This window comes from Talpa europaea (genome assembly GCF_964194135.1).
Source record: "Talpa europaea genome assembly, chromosome: 9".
Classification (NCBI taxonomy): domain Eukaryota; kingdom Metazoa; phylum Chordata; class Mammalia; order Eulipotyphla; family Talpidae; genus Talpa; species Talpa europaea.
The window spans coordinates 84,529,667-84,557,357 of record NC_140076.1 but is presented as its reverse complement, the minus strand read 5'-3'; the positions used below and the strand labels follow the sequence as shown (position 1 = coordinate 84,557,357).

General features: G+C 40.6%; 1 protein-coding gene across 7 annotated transcripts in view; it reads left to right on the top strand.

The window, feature by feature from the left end:
* Positions 1-27,691, top strand: part of EBF1 (EBF transcription factor 1) — a gene marked incomplete at its 3' end in the record, with an annotated part of 386,163 nt that overhangs the window by 9,915 nt on the left and 348,557 nt on the right. For 6 of the 7 annotated variants that reach the window (XM_084243404.1, XM_084243401.1, XM_084243400.1 and 3 more), the window contains exons 5-6: positions 5,539-5,612; positions 18,302-18,370. In XM_084243404.1, the coding sequence (XP_084099530.1) occupies positions 5,539-5,612; positions 18,302-18,370 (143 nt within the window). The remainder of the gene's footprint in view (positions 1-5,538; positions 5,613-18,301; positions 18,371-27,691) is intronic. The other variant, XM_084243402.1, reaches the window with a different exon arrangement.

Below are 27,691 nucleotides of genomic sequence, written 5' to 3'. Positions count from 1 at the left end.
GATTGCTGTTTGACACAATTGTTTATGAAATGTCAGATCGGTAGTATTTTCTTTGGCACTGGTTTATTTTTAACTAGGACTTCTTCACCTACTGGAAATTTCTAGTACCACATTAGCTAGCACTTTTTTAAATGACAAGCAGTGGAACTTGGTGATTGAATGTTAAGGATGAATATTGTGGTGTGTTGATGTTGTAGGTATTCATATTATTTTTGATTAGTTTCAATTCCTGGTAATTTGCTACCAAAGGCTCTTTGACAGTGTGATTTAGAGAACTCTTCAATTCTGGTGAAGGCACTTTGTACATTCAATGAACTTATCATTTAAGTGACAAATTAGGTTTGGTCTTTTATTTTGATTGTGAAAAAAGGAACAGCATATTTTCAAGGTTGCTGTTTTGATTCAAATGGAAAATTAGGAGTTTTTGTTAGTTGTAAATAACCCTCATTCTCTCTCTCTCTCTCTCTGTCTCTCTCTCTCTCTCTCTCTCAACTAATGAGGAGCCTTCTGTTTGTGGTAATCTTAGAAAGGCTTCTAATGAAAACATTTTGTTCTTAGAAACTTTTCAGAATTTGATGAACGAAAGTCAAATGTATTCTCCTTGTCTTCTATATTTTGGCATGGAAAACAAAGAGTTAAAACTATTAGAAAAGTAAACAAAGAAAATCCACCCCTGGTTCTTTGTATTTCCTTTGGCTTCCTAGTGAAGTATGGTCCTGCTGTATGTTCACAGTATGTTTTTCATTTTATGGGGTGGTCTTCACCATAGTAGGTATCAATGAACTTCTAAGTCCCAGTCATATTTTGTGAAACCAGGGATGAGCCATACTTTGCAAGATGCTTCTGCAACAGTGCAACCTAGGTAGACTTCCTATGTTTATTGATTGATTTCCTTCTGAAGATGCTATAGATTAATTGATAATTGGGCATTTGAAATTGATTGCATCTTCTCCTCTAACAGTAAACCTGCATTGTTGTTGCTTAAGGTTGTGAAAATTTAACAATTCCTGTTCTTTTTTCTGTTTTGCTAATTATAAAAAGTTATTCTAGGGAAAAAACCCTCAATCTGAGAGTTAATAGAGTATTCAAAATAATTGTGATTTTTTTTTCCTGCTTATGAGAGGAGGCTATCAAGAAGAGGAGGCTAAGATATCAGGAAAAAAATCTGTTCCAACTATTTCAAGTTTTGACCACTTTCACCTGGTTTTTAAAATTAAGAAGAAGTTAGTGCTGCTTATTCTTTTCCTTTTTTTCCTGTACACACATTCCTGCCCCATTAAGGGTTTTATTTGCCCCTGGCAGGATTAATATAAACATCTACTGGACATTATATTTTTTGTTTCTTTGGTTAAAAACAACGTACTTTGCTCACTATCAATTCATTTATTTAAATAGTATATTTTATAAGCTTTCTGCCCACCTCCTGCCCATCTCAGTATCAGGCCTCCCATCCTTACTCCTGATAAACACATTGATTTATTTAAACCACTGCTGTCTTTGTCGCCCTCACAGCAGACCTCCGCATAGCAAGCAGACGCATGATTTACTATGGAGGATGAAAATAAGCCCTCTTCTTGGTGTTCCATTGTCTGGGCCCTAAACCAGCTGTCTATTAAAATGGTTTCACTTAAAATAGTCAATGCTGTTTATATGCTTCTGCAATCTCCCAGCTGATCCAGCCTCAATGAGCTTTATTCATGGCCCACGGAGGCACATATTTAAATTAGAAAGAAAAGCAGAAACTTCTCCCTAAGTGGGTGTTAGAGGATCCCTTTCCTTTCAGGCTTAAAATCTGGATTTGCTGAATGTGGGTGCTAAATGGAGAGGGGAGAGATTGATATGTGGCTATCACTTGTGTCAAAGCTGGAGGGATAGCTTGGTGGCATTTTTAAAAGTCTGTCTTATTGTTGATACTTTGCATTGGAGACATTCATCATAATAAATGTATCATCTTCTCTTGTATTAGATCTCATCAGAATGTTGATTTCTTGGTCCATACCTTTATGTGAGTGAGTGAGTGAGTGTGTGTGTATATGTGTGTGTGTGTGTGTTTTAGCAGCCTTTCAGTAGCAAAAAGCACTTAGGATAGGTAGGAGGAGAATCTGCCTTTGACAGAGAGTTCCACTCTATAGGCAACCCACTTACCCGGGTTCTAGCTTGCTCCACTTACAGGATTTTGCTTTTACTCCAAAGAACAGTGAAAACGCTCCCTGTTTGCTGTTACTTCAGAAGTCCCAGAAACAGTGCTTCTCTCTTTGTGTGTATATGCTAAAAAAATACTGTTCTGTTGAGGCTTCAAGAAGAGGGACAACAGAAACCTCACGAGTCCATCTCCCCCCATCATTTCTAACTATTACCGGGCAAATCCAAACTCAAGCTTTCATTTTCCTTTGCTTGATTTATAGAAAGTTTCTCCATTTTGACTCTGTTGACACAAGTGAAGTGCTGTTTGGCATTTGGGAAAGCGATGATTATGAGGGTCCTTGACCTTATAGAAATGACGACTGGTCCCCAAAGATAACAACATGGGCTTCTTGGGAGTCCACAGAGCAGCTACTGTTTTGGGGAGTCAGGAACATTGCAGTATATCTGTAATTGAATATCATCATGGCCCCACAGATGTCAGTGCAACCAGCAGCCTCATTAAAAATATTATTGGAAATCATCTAGAAATAATCAAAATGAGGTCTGATGTAAATACTCCCTTCTCCACACACAAAACCCCCAAAAACCCACAACTTATTTTTTTTTTTTTTATGGGAGGGCAAACACCAATATATGTGTATTTATTTACCAATTTTTTTGTAGTAGTTTAGCATGACAAATACCTAAAGTTGAAACAGAGGCATCAGTGAGCATAGGAAACATGTAGTAATTATAAAAGAATTTTGCAGAAATACAGGTTACAATTGTTTTTGTGCCATGCATGCAATCTAATCAGTTATCACCATTGTTTCTTTGAATCTTCAGCAGGGTTAAAGTAAATGAAGTAGGCAGATAAAATTTTTGGTTTTCAAAGTGGTTTCAATTTACCTAATGCATTTTCTTGATTAAAGCAACTTCCTGGGCATTTCAAAAGGTCTTTCAAGAATATAGCAAAGCATCATCAATGCTTGCTAAGACTAGTGGATGACAATTTGAGATTCAATATGATATTAACATAATCTAGATTATGTCCTGAGCAAATCTCTGAATTATCTAAGGTGAAGTAGTAACTTTTCGGTGTGGGAATCTGGCTCATGATCATTGGTGGAAGCAGGGAGCTCCTTAACCAAATGCTCAGCGTTATGTTGCCACGAGTGGAGCTAGTTTGACAGTTTGACTAGATGCACTGAGAAACTGTGAGCATCACGTCCGTGGTATTCTTGCCTGAATTGTGTAACTTCTGTCTAAATCCGAGGAAACATCAGACAAACCCAAACTGAGTATGTTCTACAAAATAACTGGCCTCTGTTCTTCAGCAATTGTCAATGCCATAAAGTTTTAAGCCTCAGAATGTTCTGTATTAAAGTGACAAGCCAACAGAATGCAGTGATTGATATTGGACTTTCTTTAGCTATAAAAGACATTATTGGGTAATTGGTGAATCTTAGTAAGGTCTGTAGATTAGATTATTATATTGTATAGTTAATTTTCTGATTGAGATAATTGCACTGTGACTATGTAACAGAATTCCTTGTTTTTGAGAAATACAGTCTGAAGTATTTAGGGCGTGTCTGCAATTTAGTAATAAATGTCTGGGGGAAAAATAGAGAGAGAGAAAAGAGTAAAGCAAATTTAATAAATCATAAACATTTGAGGACTCTGGATACTCTTAAGTACCTTGGAATTCTTTATCTAATCTTGCAACTTTTCTATGACTAAAATTAGGTGGAGAAAAACATTAAGAAAATATAGTTCTCATAGGCTAACCATAAAACAATGATTTTGATGGGCCAGTGGTAGAGACATGTTTTGTCCTTGTGCAGGTACTTCTGGTCAATTTTTTGTGGGTGTGATTTTTGTTTTGTAAAGAGTTAGACGTTATAACTAACACCTACTTGGAGGGTCTGACACACTACCTTAGGCAGGCCCTATCCTTTCCAGGTTCTCAAAGTATCAGATTCATAAAGAAAGAACATTAGACCCAACTATTAGATAACTACTGCGACATCTGTATGTACTAAATAAGGAGAGTGTCTGATTAATTTGAGTAGTTTTGTCACCAAGAAATGGAGGGTGATCTGAATGTGTGAAAGTCATTTTATTTACAATTGGAGGCTGTGTTACATTAGGATTATGCAGTGATACAGTGTTAAGTTAGTTAACATGTGTCCTCATGCAGAGCACTGCTTACCAGTAGCTGTGTTTCTTTGGCTCAGGTATTAATATGTAGATATGCCAGGGAGCAATGGTCCCAGGGAAGCTTCCTGGTGATCTTAAGCAAGCGTTTGTGCATACTTCACTAAAAACAGACAAAAACATCTTGCCTGGTGAGATGGCTTGATATTCTAGGTTTTGAGAGTCATATGGGATTCTGAGTTAAGGAGAAAACTGTGGCTTAAACCCACACACAGCATGTGCCAGCCAGGATCCCTGTTTGGGTGGGTGTACTCAGCCTGTTAGCGGGAAGAAGGATTTTTCTCTGATTGATGAATCATCTCAAAGAAGACACAGTTAGTGAATGGTCTCATTAACCATACCCTCACCCCTGGAGCACTAAAGGTTGGGGCTAGAAGTAATAAAGTGAGGCAGCAAGTACATGTCATGTAAAAATCCAGTCTACACCTTCTTGTATTTTAAATCCATGGTATCTCAGTTTGCTAAACCTTCTGGTCTCCCCCACCTCATTGATTAGATTTATTTTTATCTCGAAGGGTAAACCTATCTCACATTCTAATCCCCAAATGGGTGTTGCAGTAAGTTGGTTGAGACCTCTACAGGTGGAATCAAATGGAAAGCGCTTATGTGTTCCCTTCTTGAAATCCCTCGTATTAACTTTTCTATAACTATTTATGTATGCATATAAAATTTCTTTTTCCCCCTTTAAAAAACATACATCTAATATATGTATTTTTTGTAACTTAAAAAAAATGGAGGTAACATTGGTTGACAATAATGTATGTGATTTAGGGGTATGGGTTCACACCTCTTCATATGTACATCACCACACCATGCCCACCACCAACACATCCATAACCCCCTACCACAGTCCATTGGGCTCCTTCCCCTGCTTTGTTCCACCCCTTCCCCTCTGGTGGCCTCAATTCTGCGGTCAGATTTCTGGGATTTGTTTTGACTTAGTTTTGTCTGCTCCTTTGTTTTGTTTCTTGCACATCTAATACATTATTCTAAAATATACAGAAGAAACATGTCCTCTTCCACTCAGTTTGGGTTGATCTCTAGCAACATATTTGGAAACAATCAGCCTAGTAAGGACTTTGGTTCTATCAGCTAACTGGCCGGCAGGAGAGGTGAAGTGGTCTGGAACTCAGTTGTGACCATTCATTCTCTGCTACTCAGTTCTATTCTTAACTCAAATCACACCTTTGTTTACAGGCCATAGTGTATGAAGGCCAAGACAAGAACCCTGAAATGTGTCGTGTCCTGCTCACACACGAGATCATGTGCAGGTAAGACATACCTTGTTCCCTCCTTCATTAGTCAAGGGAAAATGAATTTGTATGGCAAATCTCAGTGAACTCATGTATTTCTGGGTTTACATTTATCTGACTTCTGTTGGACAATCTAAAAAGAACTGTTTGACGTGAATATTTCGTAGTATAATGTCAGGCATCACCTGGTTCTCAATTATTTATTAGATTTCATCTTGAAAATTTTCCTTTTCCATTTTGATAACATACTGCTAATGGGCACAAAGCAGTACCTTCCCCCTTTTCCTGTCAATCTAATAAAATACAATATAATCCTTTTAGTGTTAGTATATGTGCTCAACCACATTGCTAGTAAAATGAATAAGCATTCTGTTGATTGCTGCAGAAGTCACTGTTTGAATAGGATTTGAGAGTTATATTTCCCCCTTTTAATTCTCCGATTTGAAAATATGACCCTCCATACATACACATTATTCCTTCTTAAATTGGTTGTGGTGTTGTTCCCCACTCCTTGCATCTGATTTGTTTAATCTTGGTTTCCTTGCATACAACTACAATGATGTAGCTAGTATTTCTCAGCAATAGTGAGCTTTAGGAGGGATGGCAAAGCTGAGTCCCTGGAAGGTATAAACATTCATGTCATCCATGATTGAGTGTCTGAATACTTTTTGCTACATGTGAAAATAGGCCAGCAGACCCAAATTCACTCCCATGGCCTCAGCCAGTCCTCTACTTGAGAGAACAATTTTTAACTTACAGTTTAGGAATCTTATTCTTCAAAAAAATAACACCAGCACTTTGCTCCTATCTGTTCTGAGTAATTGGATAAAGCATGAAGATGCCAGTGTGCATCAGAGAAGGGCTACTAATTGCTTTGTTAGCCATGCAGGCTCTCCCTGGCACAAAGCAAGTTTGGCTCCTGACTGTCACTGACCAATCCGTTTAGGGTGTCAGCTGCCACTTTGGCCTGGCTGGGCTTTATCTGCTGCTCATGCACTTGGGGGCAAAACATCTTAAAACTCTACAGGTGGAAACCAAATAGAAAGGGCTTAGTGTGTTCCCTTCGTGAAATTCCTCCTATTAACTTCTTCCAGAACTATAATTTTGTATGTATATAAAAATTTCCTTTTCCCCAAACATACATCTAATATATTATTCTAAAATATACTGGAGTTTCACAAGTTTTCAGTTCAGTGATTGTAAAACTTGTTAATTATTCCAAAAGCAGGTTGCTTTCCTCTAGGTTTAAAGCTGCTAGAGTCCAAAAATGTCATGGATTTCATAGGAGATGTTATTAGGCAAAATTGGTGCTGTGCTGTATATAGCAGTTGTACAATTAGAGCCGAGTTGCATTTTTTCAGAGTTAAATGAGTAAAGTCATTTTGAAAGCATGAAAAAAATGACCTCCTTCGTATCAGTGTTTCCCTCACCAGCTCTCTATTTTAGCTTCTCACAATTAGCATGTCATTAGAATGAATTTGCCATGTTCCAGTGCATGTGATTCTAGCAAAATAGGAGAGACAGGAAGACAGATCTCAAGCAATAGGCCAACTAATATCTATATATCCTAGATTTGCATCTCATATCTGTACATGTTTGGACTAGGCTAGAAATCATTCTCTTCTTGAAATACTTCAAGCTATATTATGCCTTCCACACACAAGCCTACCCCCTATTAATCCGGTTTATATTTTTCTTGTTCTTAAAATTCATTGGTCCAAAGTACTTTATTATGCTGGTCGCCGTGCTTTACTGCTGATGTTCTTTCTATTTTTCAGAAACATAAAAATAGCAAAAATAAAATTCTCAAGCCACTGAAGGCAAATGATGATGTTTGTACTGTGTGGGCTAAAAGGGAAAAGCCATATTCAAAATGTCATCCTGCTAATGTTACAGATTACGTTTTCCTGGCTGCCTATAGATGTGTACAGGGTACTGTTTGTTTATCAGGCCGGCATGACCCTATTACACAAACCTGTCATCTATTGTGAGGCTAACAGTCTTTTAAATTGCAAATCTGATCCTCTTTAGGGGGCTTTAGGAAAAAAATTCTCACTTTCCACGCCATCCTCTTTCTCTTGATTTCTTGCCTGTTGTAAGTGGAAGTTGGGATGTGCTGAATTTGCACCAGGGGTGCAAATGCGGGCTCAATTATAAGCATAAAATTAGAGTCTGTTCACCATTAATCAGCCTGGCTAATTGCTATGCACCACCATTAGCCATATGGTGTGAAAGACAGCTTGCTTTCCCCAAGATGAAATTTCTTCATTGCAGACATGAAATAGTGAGGGCCCTGGATTTTAAAATAGCTTGTTTTAGATATTTAATTTCTAAGCAACTTTCTGCAATGCTGTCTGTCAAGGCTAACAGCACAATCAAACTTTGTGTTTATGTCACCAAAGCTGTGTATTTTTAGTACATTGGGGCTATGGTGAGAGAGAGAATTTAGAACCACAGGAAAGGGCTTGGGATGATTCTGTTTTGTTGGAGGCAAAGGAAAAAGGAAAAAAAAAAAAAGATAAACACCAGGGAGTTATGCCTCAGGTTGCAAATTTTGTTCTGCTGAGAGGGGGGTAGCCCCCTTGCAGGAATTGGCTAAGGGACCTGCAGCCATGGAGTAGGTAGGCATTGAGACAAAACCTCTTTGAGACAAAACCTCTTTGACTTGGTAGCATGGACTCTTTTCTGTGGACTTTGGGGGAGTTTTTGCATTTTTGATAAATTGGAGTATATCCTTCTGATCATAGCGCTAATATCTGGTGGGGAAATTCTTAAAATTATATGGCCTTCAGGGGAGGGATTTTTAAATCTGAATTCCTTATGGGATTTTGATTATAAGCACATCTCAAGCTCCCGAGTCTAGATGAGAATGGAAAGTGGGAACAGTGGTTGGTTGGTGAGTCCAGTTCCCAGGCAGGCAGAAATGGATTTTGTCCCTCCTGAGTGTGGGCCAGTTGCAGGGAATGGTTCTCTGTTTTAGCGATTTTTCCAAAATTGGTGCCTGGTCTCATGGGACCATGAGTTCTCAGGGGAGCCTGGTCCCTTCCTGTGGCCCATTCTTCCTTCCTCTTTTGCTGACTTATTCTGATTTTCTCCTTCAGATCCCCACTTATGCATGATTTTTCCAGTAAAGCGTTTCTGGCCCTTGGCCTGAGTTAAGTCCCTGTTTTGCCTTCCTGTTCTACCCTGTATTGTGCGTTCACAACTGTGCTATACCCTTCACTCAGCACGTTGTAACATGTGTCCAGAGCCTGTCTTCCTGGGCTGGACTAAGTGTTCCTGAGGCAGAGAATTTCCTTTTGTTTCAGTGGTCCTACCTGTAAAATGCGGAGAAGCAGTTCCTTATCGAGTAGAGTAGATGTTAAGGTTTAATGTAAGGATCCTATTGATGCTTATCATGGTCCCTGGTCTCTTATCATTATTAATAGTATTAGTATTAATATTCATGATTGCAGTAGCAGTCATCCTCTGCAGTGGATGGAGAAACTGACCCACAGCTGCTTAGAGGGAGAGATGACAACATTGAAAACAGATGACACATCCACTCTTAACATAAGTGGGCATTGTTCCTTCCAGCTGTGATGCTGAAGGTGTTTTAATTCAGTTTTTTTTAAGCAGCTACTAAGTGCAAAGCACTGTGGAAGGTGGAGTCCAAAAGGACAGGGTTCTGTAGGAGGAGAGCTTACAGGTTAGTCTAGAGGCGAGAGCCTAGCAGACAGCCCCCAGCACTGGACCAAAGGCTGTGATGACGGGTAAACCAGGCCTGAGTCTGCTCAGAGAGGGTTGGGGAGGAGAGGGAGTAGCAGAGGGACTTCAGAGGGTGAGTTTAAAAGTGTTTGGGCCCATTTGTGGGTGCTCCAGGCTGGATTTTTCTGTGGATCTCCACAAAAGGTGGGTGGACCTGTGGTCTGGAGGTAAAAGAGCTCTGACTTCAGAGGTTGTTTCCCAATGGTGAGAGTTAAATATAGGTTCACCTAGGGTTGACAGGGATGGGAGAAGAGGCCAGGGATACATTCTTGGGGAACAATCATATTTAACTGGAGAATTAGGACAGGGCCCTTGAGCACACCAGGTGTAGCAGTCAAAGGAGGGTGTTCCAGAGAGAGAGGGAGTCATGCATGATCTCACCTGGGGGCCAAGACTGAGTGAGATGCCAGTCACAGATGAAGACTGAGAGATGAGATTCGAGTAGGGGCCTGGAACTCAGTTTTTATGGGGTTCAGGTGGCCAGCCGTGAAGACAACCCTGGTGAGGAGAAGTGAATGTGGGCAGTGAAGACACTAACTCTCCTTTTTTAAAGAGAATGGGAAAACTTGACATTGCATACTGAGAGGATTGATTCACCAGGGAGGCTTTAAGGGTGTAAAACACAACCCAGAGAAGGAACCAGAGGAGGACAAGTCCTGATGAGGCAGAGGAGGAGCACCTGGCTTAGGAAGCGAGCTTACTTCAAGTGGAAGAAAAGTCAGCTCATGTCATAATTGCTCTAAAAACCAGTCGTCCTTGTCACTATTAATCAGATTGTTTAGACAATTCACACACAGGTTTCTCCTGCTACCTGAGAGTAGCATGTTCCTATGAAACCTTCACAAGTTGAGGTGATGTAAAGCGAAGAAGCAATTAGCATTCATTTTGGAAACATTTTGAGCCTTTCCAGACCCTCCAAAACAACCTGCTAAATCGTGCCAAGTAACACTTCACACCTGAGATCACGCATTGATCTGGTGAAAGCAGGCAGGCAGGGAGGATGCACACCTGTGGAGAGCAGTTCTGGGCAGCAGTTGGGCGGGGCCGAGCTCCTGCTCCAGGTGGGGCTGCTTCCAGAAAACACCATAAAGCCCACACCGAACGCCTGCTTTGCTCTTTGCCTTTGGTTGCAAAATCCTCTTTAGATTTCCTTAGGTCCTGAGAAACGGGGGATACATCTATCAGCTTTTGTCAAAGTGAAGAGGCCTGTCGGGAACTTTCAAAAAGCCCGGGGGGACATCTTTATCTCATTCCGTAGCCAATTTGGCTACTTAGGTGAGTTTTTTTGTTTTTTATTATAAAACTTAGAGGTCAAGGGCCTGCCCTGGTGGCGCAGCGGTTGAGTGCTGGGCTGCGAGGCTGCCCACAGCCTCTGCAGCGCTGGTTCGTTCCCCGGCCACCGAGTGGATCCCACAAAAACAAAAACAAAAAACTTAACGGTCAAGATGATGTTTTTCTCTTGTTAGGGGGACTCTACATGTAGGATGACATACCCTGTCTCAACATGAGGACCTGAAAGTCCCAGGGCTGGGAAGCATCTAGATATTTCTTTGCCTGATTTGTGGAGCTTGTGCCAGCTCACCAGAGAGCTGCTGCCTGTGCAAGGCTGTGGAGGGAGTCCGTGGGCTTTGTCCTGGTGTGCGCAGCTGACCGGCAGGAGCACAGCCTGCTGCAGAAAGGGCCCCTGTGTAGAGTCCACCCTGAACAGAGGACACCAGGGTGGGGGTGGGGAGTCACCTATTCCTGACCTGTGTGTTAAGGCTGTTGCTGGGGTTGCAGGTTGAGAAGGGAAGTGAAGAATTAGGAAACTCCAACTCCCCATTCCCCCCAGGTGCCTGCTTTAGGGAGCAATGCCAGGTCTGGAGGGCCAGTACATAGCAGGAGCATAAAAAGCCCCATTTAGAGTGGATCATGGTCCCAGGCCACACAGAAAAGAGGGTGCAGTTATCGCTGTGATCTTGCATCAGCAGGGAAAGGTTTCCTTTTTAGAGCTTTTGCATCCGTTGGTCCTTGTACTGAATGGTTTGTGCCATGCTCTCCTGCCTTAAACATAAGGGAACTTATTCCCCTTGAGTCTCTCCTTGGGGAAGCCTTTCTTGTTCTTTCTGAGTTCAGTTGCAGGAACCAGGGCCCTTCAGCAACCAGAAAGGAGGACTCGTGTGGGTCGGTCGTGGGGCAGAGGAACAGGTCCTGGCTCAGCTAATTTCTATGCTGACAACTAGGAGGGTATAGGGGATAGAGATCAGCTCAGTATGAAGGGAGACCTTCCTACCCCCACTGGGGTGACTTTTTAATGTTTTAACATGAAAGTGATAGTGCAACATAGAACAAAAGATGCAGAGATAGGGAAAACACCCCCACAAACTCCCCCACTTCTTTGTTTCCCCCCATGCCCTTTCTCCTGCCCCTCATCCCCACAGAAATCTCACTTTGTTTATGAAAGTCCACTAGTTTGTGATTATTTTGCTTTGTCCATTTATCTGCCAGGATCCCTTGTTTTACTCATGTACATGAAGATGTCCAATATTGTCGTTGACTTGCTTTACTGCACATGATTTTTTCATACTCTTTCCAGTTTTCTGTAAATGGTAACATTTCTGTCTTTCCTTGTAGCACATTAATATTCTGTTTGTGGACAGACCACATCTTCATGCAGTCCTCTATCAGTAGGCACTTAGGTTGTTTTCAAGTCCTTGCTGTTGTAAATCATGCTGCTATAAACACTGTGGAGCCTGTAGGTTTTTTGAGTTGCTGTTTTCACATTCTTTGGATAGAGGTCCAGGAGTGGGATTGCTGGGGCATATGGTATTTCCATTTTTAGTGTTTTAAGGTAAATCCAGTTTGCTTTTCAAAATGGCTGCACCAGTTTACATTCCTGCCAACAGAGTAAAAGGTTCCGATTTCTCCACATCTTCTCTAGCACTGGTTGTTGGGGCTCATTCCCCACTTCTTATTCCACTCCTGAGAGTTGCTTCTTTGAAGTTTTTGTCTGTTCATTCAGAAAATATTTTCTGAGGGCCTACTGTGTGCTGGGTCTGTTCCAGTTGCTAGGGATATAGGGCTGAGCAAAACCATCTGAGACCCTGTCCTCAGGGGCCTTGTATTTTTTTTTTTAAATTTTTTTAATTTTTATATTCCCCATACAATTGCAACCCCCCTGATTTTGACCCCAATCCCTCCTTTCTCCGCCTGCCCCCCCCCCCCAAGTGTGTCTCTGGTTCATAGTTGTTTGTTGATTTTGATTTTTTTCTTTCTTATATTCTTTTCCCTGGTCCCTTATTTAGGTTTTCTAGATTCCTGCTATGAGTTAGACCATCCGGTATTTTTCTTTTTCTTTCTGGCTTATTTCGCTGAGCATGATCCCTTCCAGCACCATCCATGTTGCTGCAAATTGCATGTGTTTATCTTTTTTGAATGCTGAGTAATATTCCATGGTGTATATGTACCACATCTTCTTGATGCAGTTCTAATGAGAGAGACAGAAAGTAAAGAAAACATATAGAAGATGATGTGGGGCGTGTTAGGAAGAAGAGTGAACAGGGTTAGGGGCTAGAGAGTGCTGGGGTAGTTAGGGAGGCCTTTATATAGAGATTTGGATGAGTAAACCAGCTTGGGGCAGTTTCCCTCTTCCCCTGGCCGCCTCCTTCATGATTTTATTTTTCTTCCAGAAATAGGATCATCCCATAAATTTCCTGCATCTTGGTTTTCTCAATTCACGATGTAATGTAGACTTCTTCCTAGTATTGTACGTGAAAACTTACCTTCGTTCTTTCCAATGCTGTGAGAATTCCATGTTTGTATACACACTGTAGATATGTGTATATGTATGTGTATTTATGTGTATAAATATATTTTCAGTGGGCTCATATTGGAGACACTGTCTTGTAGCTACAGCACAGGGTCCAAGTAGCCTGTTTAGGTAATGCTGACTGTGTGGCTTGGTCACATGACTCAGGAAACCTGCTGGGTGGCTTTGCATATTTGGCAAAAAATTTCCTTCATACATGCTCAGTGACCTCCAGCCCCTTCCCTCTGCTTTCTCTTCTTTCTATCAGTCCCCATTCTACGCCTGCTCTGCCCTTCTTTTCACATGTCCATTCTTCTTTTCACATGCCCATTCTTTTTTTTTTAATTTTTAAAAGATTTATTTATTTATACAAGAACTGGGGTCCAGGCCAGAGGTGGGGAGGGGCATTAAGAGGATTCACCAGAGACAGAGTAGAGAGAAGAACAGGCGGATCTACTGAGATACATGCTGAGGGGAACAGCGGCGAGACAGGAGAGGTCTGTCCCACATGTCCATTCTTCATGTCTGTCTGCAGCTCTGGGTCCTTTAGGCCAAGGCAGAGAGAGGTGGTTCTCATTTGTGCTTTGCTGTAGCTCATCTGGCTGGTCCCCTAGGACATTTTTATTCAAGGGGGATGAGGGCAGTGCTTAAGTCAAAGGCTAAATCTCAGGCTTAGTGTGGCACCTGTTTGGGTTAGAAGGTGGGTTGGGAGCAAGCCTTCCCTCATTAGCAGTGCCCACCTAGAGGGTCAGCCTGGCAGCCTTTAGCTGTTACCTTCCTATTTGCTTGGATTGTATCCCCCGTCCCCAATATATTACATTCATGCCTGAGGTGAGTCAGTCAGTCACTCATTCATTCAATATTTGAGCTTCTTTATTCTCTCCCATGCCTTAGGCTATAGTTTCTTTCCTTATGAAGTATCTGGGTTAGCAGGGTGGGACTTGGGAAGAGATAGTCCGAAAAACACACAAATATTTACACAGCACTTTTGTAAATGAATATTTACATTAGAATTAAATTTTATAAATAAAATTTGGATATTTATAATTCACATAAATTTAAATAAACATGTAATTTATACAAACATACATTTATATAAGTATAATTTATGCATTATATCTTTATGAATTAGCAATAAACTTTTTATATAAAATTAAAAATTATGTGTAGCAATATAAATTGCATTGTGTTGAAGCCCTGAAAGGAAAAACCAGGGTCAAGCCACACTCTCTAAGGAAATCTGGTGGTGGCTGAGGTCTGAAGGGGAAGTTGAGACTGGCTCGCTGAGATAGAGTGGGAGGAGCGGCAGCCCAGGCAGGCCCTGGGCGCTGGCCTGGGGTCATCCTGAGCGCAGTACTTGAGAAAGATTGAAACTGGCCAATGAGGCTTGAGTTTGGCAAGCTGGAGTGGCCCGGATGGTCTGGCATCCAGGGCTGTGGGAAACCCGTGGAATGTCTTGGGCAGTGAAAAGTCTCAGTCCCATTGACATTTTGAAAAGATGGCTGGTGAAGGGAGTGAAGTGTTTAGGCAACCGAATGGTGGGGGGTGGTGCCCATGTGGAGGGAGGAATAGGATAGGCTGGAGAAGGAGATTCTAGGCCATGTTGATCCTCAGGCAAATTGGAAGAATCCCAGGGGCGTGTGGTCTGGGCAGGACTGAAGTAAGGGTGTGACTCCCAAGGGGAATGCATTGCCCACTTGCTGTTTAGAAAAAGAAAGGAAAAGAGCAAGGAGAACAAGGCATTCCCACCCATTAGTTTTCTTCCTGGGTGAAGGGGATGTGGGTTCTGTCATGAGGGATTCTTCTGGAGAGCAGTTGTCTCTCCAGCACAGGTCAGCTTTGCTCAGACTTGGAGGAGGAAGGAGCAGGGAGTGAGGACCAGGCTGCCTTTCGTGGCACACTTAGTAGGACCAGCTATGGAGTGGGCTTCCTACCCTTACTGCATTAACTGTGCCCTGTTCTTAGGGCTGGGTGCAAGTTTCTCCCACTATCCCAGAGCATTCCTGTGAGGCCATTAGTAAGTCAAAATGGTCTAAAATGGACAAGCATTTACCATTCATTTATATGGGAAACTTTAAAATTATTTTTATTCAAAAAATTTAAATTTAATAACATTTTATTGATTTACCAAACTACACACATTTCAGGGGGTGCATCTTTACTTCTACAGGCTGTTAAGCCTCACCTCACCACCCCACCTCTTCCTAAAATAAGGAGGAAGCCCCCTCCCCTGTCCTTTCAGACTCCTTCCCTTCTGCACTGGTGACCACTATGTTTTCATTGAGTTTAAGGCTGCTTTTACTGTGATTTGTTAGTTCATTTGCTTTGGTTATTTATATTCCTAATAGAGAAACCATCCAGTAATTACTCACTTTCTGACTTATTTCACTAAGCATGTTCACCTCAAGTTCCATCCATGTTGTCACAAAAGGCACAATTTCATCTTTTTTAATAGCTGAGTAATATACCATTGAGCATAATGCCATCACAGCTCTGTATCCGGTTGTCCATGAATGAGTATTTAGGTGGTTTCCATATCTTGGCTATTGTGTGAATAATGCTGCTGCAAACATAGCGCTACATAAATCCTTTTAACATTTTCATATTTTTGGATAGATGTCTAAGAGACGTATTGCTGGGTCATATGGTACTTACATTTTTAGATTTTTAAGGAATCTCCCTACCTTTTTTCATAGCATCTGCCCCAGTTTATGTTCTCGCCAACAGTGAATGAGAGTGGAAACTTTTTTGTGTGTGATGTTAGTTTATGGCACTAGAAGTTTCAGGAGTACAGCTACAGACCTCGGGCGCCCGTGCCACTCGGCACCCACCAGTGCAGTTTTCATCCACCACCGTACAGTATCCCCTGCACCCATTTTACCCACTGTTTTAACCCTTCCCCCGATAACCACTATCCTGTTGTCAGAACCTAGGGTTTGTTTCCTATTGGGTTTTTTTTTTTTGTGTGTGTGTATGTGTGTGTTCATTTGTTTCGTTCCTTTATATTCCACATATGAGAGAAATTGTACAGTATTTGTATTTTTCTTTCTGAATTATTTAGTATAAGTTCCTCTAGTCCCATCCATGTTGTTGCAAGTGGAAAGATTTTTCTTTTTTTTTTTTTTTCAAACAACTGGGTAGTTTTCTCTTGTGTCTTTGCCACCTTTTCTTTATCCAGCCGTCCGTCAGTGGGCATTCAGGTTGTTTTATATGGAAACGTTTTTCCAAATGTTTCAAAAAATGCCCTACCAAATTATACCAGATAACATAAAGCCTACAATCATAGATCTAGTAAAAGCAGGAACGCTTTGAGAATACACAGCCTGCATAAAGTAGTTCCTGGGGAAGGAGCAGGTGGGAGTCACTTTCCTGCCTGGCGTGCCCCTAGCGTGGCTGCTTCAAAACCAACCCTGAGCATTGTTTTTGCTTTTCTGGGACTAGTGTTGTAAAAGTGAAAATCCTCTTTGATCTTTTTTCCATTTGTGAAAACAGGTACTGATGTAGGTCTTTCATAGCAGTGAAATAGCACAAAATGAACTTCTGAAAAGCAGGGAGCCCTTGACTGCAGTTACTCCATTTTACGTGTAAGGACACTTAAGACAAGGAGGCGGAGTACCTGGCTGGAGTTGATTCCAGAACCATACTCTAACCACTGTGCTCCTTGGTGAGACCTTAAAATACAGATGTGGGGGATGGGAGTTGAGGAATGACAGAGCTTAGTTTATGATGATTTTTTGGGGAGCATGAATTCCCCTTCCCAGTACTTCTCATTTCTTTGTTCCTTCATCTGTGCCTCAGGTATTGGGATACTCCGGGCCTTCTGTCCCCGGAGCCCTGCTATAGCATAACTCAGGTCTAGAGGAGTTGGTTTCTCTGCGAGGTGGGTGGAACAGCTTTTAGTTGGGCCTTTCACCAAGGAGATCTGACTTTTCTACCTGAGAGTAACAGAATGAGCAGCAACTTTGGAAGCCGATTGTCTTAGAGCTATGGTTATAAGGAAAGGGGCTTCCCAACTCTAGTGAAAGTCTCCCCATGGAGAAGCATATTCTGGGTCCTGGAAATGAAGTTCAGTGTTTGGGTCTCTCTGGAAGCTCTGATTTAGGCTCTATGGTTCACTAAGTTGAGCATGTGTGTGCACATGTCTGCATGTGGGTAAAATATATTTTTGCATCTTAAATATATTTATGTACATATACAAATACATAAACCTAAAACTTCCCCATCTTCTTGACCCATCAGGTATTTTTCTAGTGTGTCCCTGGCTGAGAACTGACCAGTGGACACAGTTTTCACTTGCAAGCACATCTCTAATGGAGAGTTGTTCATGGACATAGGTCATTTTCAAAACCATGAAGTTTTCACCTTTTAGAAGTACCGCAGTTTAAAAAACAGTGACAGCCATAAGGTCACAGCTAGGCTGGGGTCCTGCATAGTGGGTGCCAGCATTGCTTATTACCTGCCCTGATAAAGAGCATCCCCTGTCAGACTCTGCTGTGCCGGATCAACTGTCCATCTCCTTCCAGAAAATTGAAGTGGTGGCCAGCACAGAACATAAAAGCCAGAGGACGTGGGGTTCCCCACTTTTTTTTTAGCATGCCACTTTGACCTAATTATCTTTAATAATTAATTGTACTTTAATTCTCATGAAGAAACACACAGTTACAGCTTGAGGATTTTGGAAAGGCACCTAAGGTATGGTCTCCCAGAAAAGAGAAGAGAGAAGAAAAGGAAGCCATTGAATACCAAATGACTGGAGGGGGAGAAATCGCTCATACCTCATTATTGACGCATTCCACACAATTAGTATGATCTTGAGGGAAGAAGACTGAGCCACCCACAACCCGGAACATTCTCATTGGGTAGCTGCAATAATAATGCACCTCACAGGGAACTCTTCCCACACCTCGGGCAGTGTTGGGGAGACCCCCTCTCTGTCAGCATGGCTCAGGAAGACCCCTCTCCCTCCCTCCTTTGTGCAGGGAGAGGTTAAGCCTGGCCATTAACCCATAGGTAACCCAGATAGAATTTTCTATGCCAGGGATCCGTTGATGGCCAGGTATGGCTTTGTGGTAATTCTAGCATTTGCAATCCAGCAATTCGAACCTTCTGTCTGCCTAAATGATGATTTTACGTTGTAATGGTTGTACTAAATCCTTTCGCTTTTGCTCCATAGCCGCTGTTGTGACAAGAAAAGCTGTGGCAACCGAAATGAGACTCCCTCAGATCCAGTGATAATTGACAGGTAGGGATCACTCGACTTTCACTGGATTCTTATTCCTCATTATAATGAAACACCTGCCCGGTGTTGCTCCTGGGCGTGAGTTTGCCATGCTTGTGGCTGGAATTTGCCTGTGGGTCACGATGCAGGCTGTTCGGAGCTGGAGCGACTCCTGGGAGAGCTGTATGGAATGTTCTTTGGAGCCCTGTTTTCTTGGATTGCTCTGGTTTTGTGTCTGATTCATGTTCCTAAAGGAATATTTTTTTTTTTCTTTCCTGACTTTCCGTGGCTCAATCCTCACGCTGTGCCAGGAAGCTTCAGAAATAAAATAATAATAGTGTGTGATTTATGAAATGTGGTTGGGTGCTTATAAATATTTAACTTTTATTTGAAAAATGTTTGAATCATTATCACTTTTAGCTACAGTAGTCCTGTTGGACGTAATCCATCTACATTTTAAGGTTTTATTTATGCATAAAAGCAGTTTTAAAGAGATCTGTGAACCAAGATTTTCTGCTGTTATTTCCCGGGTTTGATGGTAGCTCCAACTGTATTGTAAGTTGATTAATTTATCCTGCTTGTCTTAATTATTGTGTTTTTAAACAGATCCATATTACTAATCTGACATGAACAAGTAAATCACTGTAGAACAATAAATCTGTTTCAGTTGTTGGGTGCAATTGCGAGTCAGTGTGTGCACGTATTATGTAAAGTCGCATTCCAAATATTCATTTTACACTTTAATTATTGAAATTCATTGTATGGAAACATGTATGATAAACCATTTGTTACGTAGCATTACTCGTTGAGAGTTAAATGGCCTGGAAGGTTTATAGATGATGTCAGTTATCAGCTAGGCAAAGAGCTGGCTGGGAAGGAGCCTCCAAATAACACTGACTGGTCCCTCATCGGGAATTTGACAACAGAAGGAATGTCCCCTTGTGAGCCTGCTAATACTGATTTTGACACCCCAACCCAGTTATCTGCCTCTTCAATGCCTTATCTTTTGGGGTGCTTGCTTTATCATTTTTCTATTAACTGAAAAAGTGTTTGCTTCATCCTAAGTTATGTAAAGACATTGTTGATTTTGACTTCTGGGATACTTCAGGGTTTATCCCTCTTGTGATTGCCAGTAGTTTTATCAAGCTTACATTTCCATAAGCTATTTTAGTAATTATCTCTCACCCTTTCTTACACAAAACACATACTTTTGCCTGATAAACGAGCTTTAATGTGCGTGATTCCACGTGAACACACGCAAGGCTGTACTTGTAGCAAGGTGGTATCGCCTTTGGAGTTAGAGTAGCCTGATATCTGAGAGAGCAGACGTACCATTCATGTAATTTCTTTTTTTTTCTTTTTCTTTTTTTTAATATTAACATCTCTTTTTCTTTTTTTTAATATTAACATTTTTTAATATTAACCTCTACTGGGAAGTAGGTAAACACATTTATTTGCTCTTTTTGTAAATATGAAATATTTCATCATTTTCAAAATGAGGTTACCCTAGAATTGCTGTTAGGACTTTTTATGTGTCATGTTTATAGCAGCTTCTTTTCTACAACAGAAGAAAAACCATCAAATGAAATAAGGCCAAAAATCTATGAAACCTGGTTGTAGTTTTTTTCATTTAAATATACCTCCTCAAAATATCATTTGCTTTTTTAAGCAAGATTTTTCTTATTCTTCTATTAAATAGAAATCACCCTAAACGAAGGACCAGCCTGACTATTCCCCCAAACTTTCAAACTCAAAGCATTTTGTTCCACCACCCCCTTCCATTTGGTTCAGATGATGACAGAATCTTACCTTGCCACCCGCAAAGAAAACACTTTTTTGCTTGTGAATGGGTTAAGCTTTTAAGTTCTTCATTTGGTTTTAAGCCTTGACTCCGATAGAGGAGGTTGATATGACTGTGGTTTGAATAACATTTGATTTTGACCTGTTCTGTGGGTTGCAATGGCATAAGAAACTTGACTCAGCAGCGCTGTAATGAGCCCGGCCCGTGTTTTTGAAACAGGATTGTGTTACCTGGATTGCATTAGCGTGGCTTCTATTGTTGCCGCCTTGCATCTGTCCCAGTAGGGCACTTAAAACCTTTGCTTGGCTGGGGTAGTTCAAACAATTTAGGCAAAATAAGTACGCACTTTATACTGTTGGTGGCTTTAGAGATATTACTCATGACATTTATCCTTTTCATTTCTTCTCTTTTGGGTTTTACAAAGTAGAAAGCAGCGTGGAGCCACTCTGGGCTGCCAGGAGAGAGGTACTTAAAAACGGCAGAAACCCAGTGTTTCTGTACAATTCCCAACGTATGTTTATTTGCTGGCCGTAGCCACTGTCTCCCATGAACTATCTTTTCAAGCAGTGATAGCAGCTGATATGCAAAACCCCATTTAGCTATTTTTATTTGCATCTGAGTTTTCAGAATTTATTTGTCCTTCAGTCTGCCAAAGGTTTTAAAAGCTGCAGTCCTGTCTATGCTGATATGTGAAACTTCCATTTTTAACAGCGAGAGAAGAGAATAACAGCAAGAAAAGAACTTACACAAGGAAGGGCAAAATAGAAAAGATTTTTCAATTCCATAAAATTACTGCAAAGGAAAAAAAATGACGGCAACCGTGTTTGAATTTCATAGTTTCCAATTTGATTCTGTATTACCGATTGCATAATATCTGTGTTACGTGCTTAGGGTTTGATTTGCCTTCAGATTTATGGATGTGAATCCCTGCATATTTTGTAAAAAATAGGTTATGGGTCCTCATTCAGTAGCAATAGTGACTTCTTACAAAATGCACACAATTCGCAGTGACAGAACTGAGGTTGCAGGCTGTGTGCCTTAGGGGTTAGCACAGTTTTGACACCTATACTTTTTACCTCTCTTTGCTTGTCCTTCAGATTTTGGAAGAACACTGCTATTTTTATCAGTCAAAAGACTTTCAGCAGTGGTTATTCAGGAAAACTATTTATAGGATAGATAGAAGAGGCTTTCTGGTCATACGGCAGTGGTGCAGGGTAAGCTTTTTCTGTGTTAAATTTTGGCTGTCTCACTTGCTGCCCATGGTTTGGGGACATCATCTTGGCATAGTCGATCCAAAAAAGTGGAATTAACAATGCCAGCTATTGCCTACTGTGATTTAGGTAATTGATTTCTGCTTCATTCTTTTATAATAGAGGGCAAAGTGGGGGGAAACACAAACACTTTTTCACAATGGGGACAATTAACCAAGTGACTTCAAAAAAGTTGAGAGGAAAATTCCTGTCAGTGGAGGAAGTGTACATTTGGAGTAGACTGCCAGGTTATATTTCTGCCTGATGCCAAATAGCTTGATTAAAAATTATAAAACCCAGGCTATGCCTAGTGATTCAGATATTTGGACTGTGTAGACACAGCAAAACTTAAATGTGTTATGCTTAATAACTGACGACCAGAAACTAATAATAGCAAATTTCATTATTGTCAAGGTAAAGGACTATGTGTAGTAATTATTGTTAAAGTAAAAAGCCAAAAATGACTTGGAGTTATTGAATTAAGGTGGAGATTGATTTAACATATTCACACTGTAACTCGTATTTGAATTTAAAAGGTTTGCAATAAAATTCATGTTTAGAAATTGAATAAATTGTAGTTTTATTACCACATTGGATAGCCTTGTGTCCTAACCTTTTTCCTTGGAGTTATCTTAGTTCAATAAATAAAACCTCATTAGACTATTCCCATTTCAACGAGTTTATTAAATTTTGCAGGAGTAATTAGCATAAGCTGTGCTAATTTTTCTGGAAGACTAATGAGGGAGGTTCTTAATTAGGTTTACTTTGTAAGAATCAGAAGAGATGATAATGACAAAAGTCACATAGGGTAGTCTGACTTGGCAACCCAGTTTTTTCTCAATCTAAAAAAGCTTCCATTTTATTTTCTGTGGGAAATTCTTTACAAATGCTGGAACTGAATACAGGAAGGTGACAGGTGGTGACCCCATATTTAGTTAGTTGGTGAGGATTACCATCCTTTCTCCACTGGCTTCACAAAACTATTTTCTTATCTGTGTCTAATAGAACCATCTTTGAGCAATGACATGGATGAATACAGATGGTCTACGAAAGCATTTCTTTCTTTAAACCCTGCTATAGGGTTCCTTTCCCATAGAGTCCTAAGTGTCCAGCCAGATTTGTCATTTCCCTCCAGTAGGGAAGGTTAGGGGGATGGCTCAATATTTGTTTTGTTTTTCAATTTTGAGTTGGTGAGCCTGATGAAATAGACCAAAAGGGAGAAAGTAAGAACCCAGTTCTTCATTGTCTTGTTCTGTGGATCCTGAGTAGTTAAGTAGTCCTTTTTTTTTTTTTTTTTAAGATTTATTCATTTATTTATACAAGCACTGGATACAGTCAGAAACGCTGGCGGGTGAGAGAATTCACCAGAGCCACAGCAGGGAACAGAACAGGCAGACTGATGAAATACACTGCTGAGGTGCTGCAGAGGCTGCGGGCAGCTTTGCAACCCAGAGCTTAACTGCTGCTCCACGGGGGAGGCCCTTAAGTGGTCCTTTTGAGATACAGTGTTGCTGGAGGTCACTTGCAAGTGGTGCCTTCCTCACAGCCAATATTAAAAAACCTGGATAGATGTCAACAAATCTACTGCTAAGGTAGTGGGTTTGCTTGTTGTGACTTTGGCAGATTTGATTTTTTGTTTGTTTGTTTGTTTTAGTAAGATCCCTGTGTTTGAGAGGTAAGCCTCATGCAAATGAAATGAGTCCTTAAAAGAAGAAAAACATGGAAACTTTGTAACATGTAAAACCTAGTCTGTAGGAAATTACTGCTCTTCACAAATACTTAGTCAAAGTCTCCTAAAAAGAAACAATAGCAACAGCAACCCCCCCTGTTTTCTCCAGAATTTTCTGAAGATCTTCCACATCGGATACTTTCATTTAGGTAACATTAATTGGGTTTGTCTTATGAGTATTGTCTGAAATAGAATGTTCAGCAGTGAGTGTGTCAGGAAGCTTGTTTTACCTGTTGATTTGACATGATGTGCATCACATGAACTGAAAATCTTAACTTGGTCAGGTACTAAGGGAAACAGTTTTAAGATCCAGCCTTCATCTGAGACGTATAATTGCCATAATAGGACTTCTCAGAAAAGTTTGCTGCTGTCTTATCCTCAAGCTAACTTCTTGGTTCAAGTGACCACAATGTGTTTCTATCACACAAATGTTCATGTACTACTAGAAAAACAATAACAAAACTTGAGAATCAGAATATAATTCTGCCTTTTTATTTTTATTTTTTACCATATATATATATATATATATATATATATATATATATATATTCCCAGGCCTAAACCTGTGAATGCAGCTGGCACTAGGCAATAAATGACCTCCCCCTGTCTTTTATTATCAGATGTCAATCTCCAAATTTATTATTTTTTCTTTTTTATCTTTTGTAAAAATAAAGTCCTCAACTAGCATGAGCATAAAAATGCATTTACTACAGTTGCAAATGAGGTTGAGTCAGAGCTTCATGGCTTCATTTCATTGACCTTTGAGCTTCTATGATTTTGATCTTTGTCCAGTTTTTAGACTGACCAAACACTAAGCATAATCATTCTGTACCTAACACAAACGGCTGTCTGGGGCCTGAAGAACCAAAGATGCATTTCTCTGGGCTCTCAGAAGCCTTTATCCCAACTGATTTCCTAACCTTGAATGCTGGGTTAAAATAAAAGGAGGAGGAATTCACCTTTTTAAAATTGCCCCAGGCAGGATAATTGCTGTTCTCCAGGTTGGCTGGAGAAGTTTGCATTTTTCCCAAAGTGAAAAGCCAGCATTGACACCAGAGCTTGAATTTACGGTTGTTTATTAACCCTTGTGTATTTAAACATTTGTTTTCTCAGTGGGAATTCATATGTGATTATTAGCAATGAGACTTATGTGAGAGAGTATCATTCTAAATTTTATCACATATCAGATAATCCCATGTTGAATATGAGATGTACCCTGTACCACTTTGCTACTGTGATAAGAAAATAAGGAGCACAATAAGCTAATAGCAGCCTGTATTCCACGTGCTATCAGCTATTCCCAAATACACAACCAGGATACATTAAAATGCATTTCCAATATGCTGACAGTATATCATAATGCAAAGTACTTTTACATGGTGTAATAGTGCTGCAGACGCTGTATAATGAACAACAGTGGTTTTCCTGTAAAGGAAATAATGGCAGCAACTTCCAAGAAATGTATTTAACGGAGCTTCAGAGCATCAGCGGTGTGGATGTGTAACTGGCCCTTGTCAGTGCACGGTGTGGGTTCTGATCCCGTGTCACCACAACTTTGCCTTTATAACAGTTCTGGAAAAGTACAGAAAAGCAGGACAGAGTCTCCTGTGTGTTGCCCAGCAATTTGCAGTCAGTTTGTGATGAGAATAGATCACTGTATTCAACAGGCTTTTACTTTTCTAAAAGAAGTTGCTTAGAATGCCCCCCCCCCCAATAACCTTTCCCAGGTGCCACACTCTATTGATAAATTCCCCTCTTTTCTCTCTTGCCAGCATATGACCAAACTCTAATAAAAATTGACCATATTAAAAAAAAAAACTCCACTTAGAGGTTCTTGCATAGAAAGATATTTGGGTGATTTTAATTTGCACAGGCATTATCTGAATTAGACCACTCTTCTCCCCACCCCCGCCCTACTCCTCCCTTTGCAAGCCGTGTAACTCTAGACTGTCCAGCATAATATAAAAGTGACCTAAATGCTCCAGTTACAATCAAAGAAATATGGTGAACAGTACAGGTTTGTCTTCGGTGGCTTGCTGTCTGTAGAGGTGTGGGTAGATGAAGATAAATCTCCCTTGCAAGATCTTTCTCCAGTTACAGGTCTTTGTCCAGACGCAAATGAAGGTTTGAATGTTACAGTACTTATTGTAATAGAAGTTTAATTGCCTTAGTCCCACTAAAGTGTGAAGCTGAGTGTGTGTGTGTATGTGTGCGTGTGCACACACGAGTGTATTCATGGGAAGGGGAGTCCAGTTAAAAAAAAAAAAACAACCTGCATATTTTCCATGCAAGGGGGTGAGGGTCACCTATGGTAAATGATGCAAACTTAGTGATTTTGGGGAAGGAAATGCCATTGTTGTATTATTAATGGCTGCGTACACCATTTTCAGCGGGACCAGAGTGGTTTCCAGTGTGCTTTGTGGCTTTTTGTTTTTGAAGGTGAAGCACTTGCTTCCAGTCCCAAACTTGCTTCCAAACCCTCCTTGTAAAGACTTAACTAGACAAGGCAGCAAATTATGTGGCTTGATCCCACACAATAACCTCCAAAATGGCCCTTGGTAACTATACCATCCTGCTAACTGTCAGAGGCACAATAGTTTCGTAATATAATATAAAGTAATAGTGTTAGCCAACACATCTTTAATAAGATATTGTCCGTGCCTCTGCCATATGGTCCCGCGCCGCCTCTCACTTGGTGGGCCTTTTGATTCCTCTCAATAAGATTATTTCAAATACTCTAATCCTGAATCATTGACATGAATACAAAAGCCCAGTGACATCTAATAGATGCCTCTTAGCTTTGCTTCTCCTCTTGTTCCTTTCCTTTTTCTTCTCTTTTTACCTGACAAAAAGCTTATAGACACTTGGGTTCTGTCTCTCAGTAGCCACATGGGGGGCTCCTCATGAAATATAAAGGAGCAAAAAGGACTGACAGAGGTCCGATAAGCTACAGAGTGAAGGGCCGTAGATTAAAAGTAAATGCCAGTAAATCCTGCCCTGTACACTTACTTGTTCTTTTATTGTTTTCTTTAACACTTGCAGTGCCAGGGCAGGGAAAAAAGAGAAAGTGAGGAGCATGTCACACGCGTGTGTTTTTGTTCTAGATGAGGTCATTCTACGTATGGTATCGGCAAGATACTCCAATTTTGGTTCATGTTAAGATTGTGGTGGTTTTTAAAAAGGGCTCCTTTACTCACTCTCCAGAATGCCCCGAGAACATTTTTTTCCCTCCTTGACTGCTCAGTTGACCAAATATTAGGACTCTGTGTGTGGGGACGTGGGTAGGGGGCTCAGAAGGCCCACGGTATGTCATTTCAAGCTTGAAATAATGTTTTCTTTATTTTTTTTTAATCAAGGGATTGGAAATGATTAACGTAAAATGTTAGGATATTAGCTGCTGCTTTCTTATATGGCCTGGCTCTTGCCCAGCCAGTGCCTTAGGGAAGCACCCCCACCTGGGGTTTGGGGTTTGCACTGAGGAGGGGGTTGTGTAGCTGGATTGATTCCTAGTGCTCAGAGCTGGTGCCCTCTTCACCTTTCCCAAAGCAACCAGGATTTGACTTAGTGCTTTTTTCCTCTCTGCCTGAGGATCAGACAATTGCAATTTAATCATTATCACAATACTTGCAATTTATTTGTTATTGTTCAGTATATAAACTAGTGGGATTCTCCTATTTTTAATATGCTTGCCACTCATTAGCATTCTGATCTGTTAGTAACATCTAAACTTATCATTTTTAATAGTCTTGGATACCCTGTTGGTTAAAATCCCCTGACAAATGGAAAGTTAGTTCAAAGTCCCCTGTACCTGTTTCAGGTTTGATTACTCTCACACATGCATTCACACACCCATTGCACACGTGCTCAGTACATAGACAAAAACAAAGATGAAAAATGAGAAGACTTTTAAAAATTTTATTAGAAAGTTCTTTAGAAAAGACAGTTAAGAATTTCTGGTGATGTTTGACTCTAATACAATGTCAAAATCCCATGCTTCTCTACAAACTCTTGGTACCTTCCTAAAGCTAGATCCTAATCTCAGATATATTACATGCATCTCATATCAACTGTAGAAAAACTGGAACTTTCTGTGGCTATAGGACTGACAGTGTCCTTTTCTGGACATCCATGTGTTCTATCTGCATCCTGACCCCTGAGCACCTTAAAACAAAATAGAACCTCCTAGCTAAGTGTGACTTTAGGTAGCTTATATCTGAATGAGACTTGGGAAGTTTTAGAGATCTGTAGTGTTTCAAAGAATTCTCTTCACGCAGATTAACTCCATTTTATAGTCCTGTAAACTGAGGAACACTGCCTGAGGAACTACTACCTGCTTTAATAGTGACAAAGCTAATGATTAGAAACCCTTGCTCTTAGCAATATCTGATTCTATCCCTCCCACCCGGCCCTTTTATGGCTCAGTAAAAAAAAAAATTTCGTTCATACAGTCTCCTTTATTTTCCTGCTCTCTGCAATATTCATCCTTCCCATGTGTTATTAGAGATCTGTTTACCTGAACAGTTATCTAATAGATGTTGAATTTAACTTTTGGATGAAGAAATAAT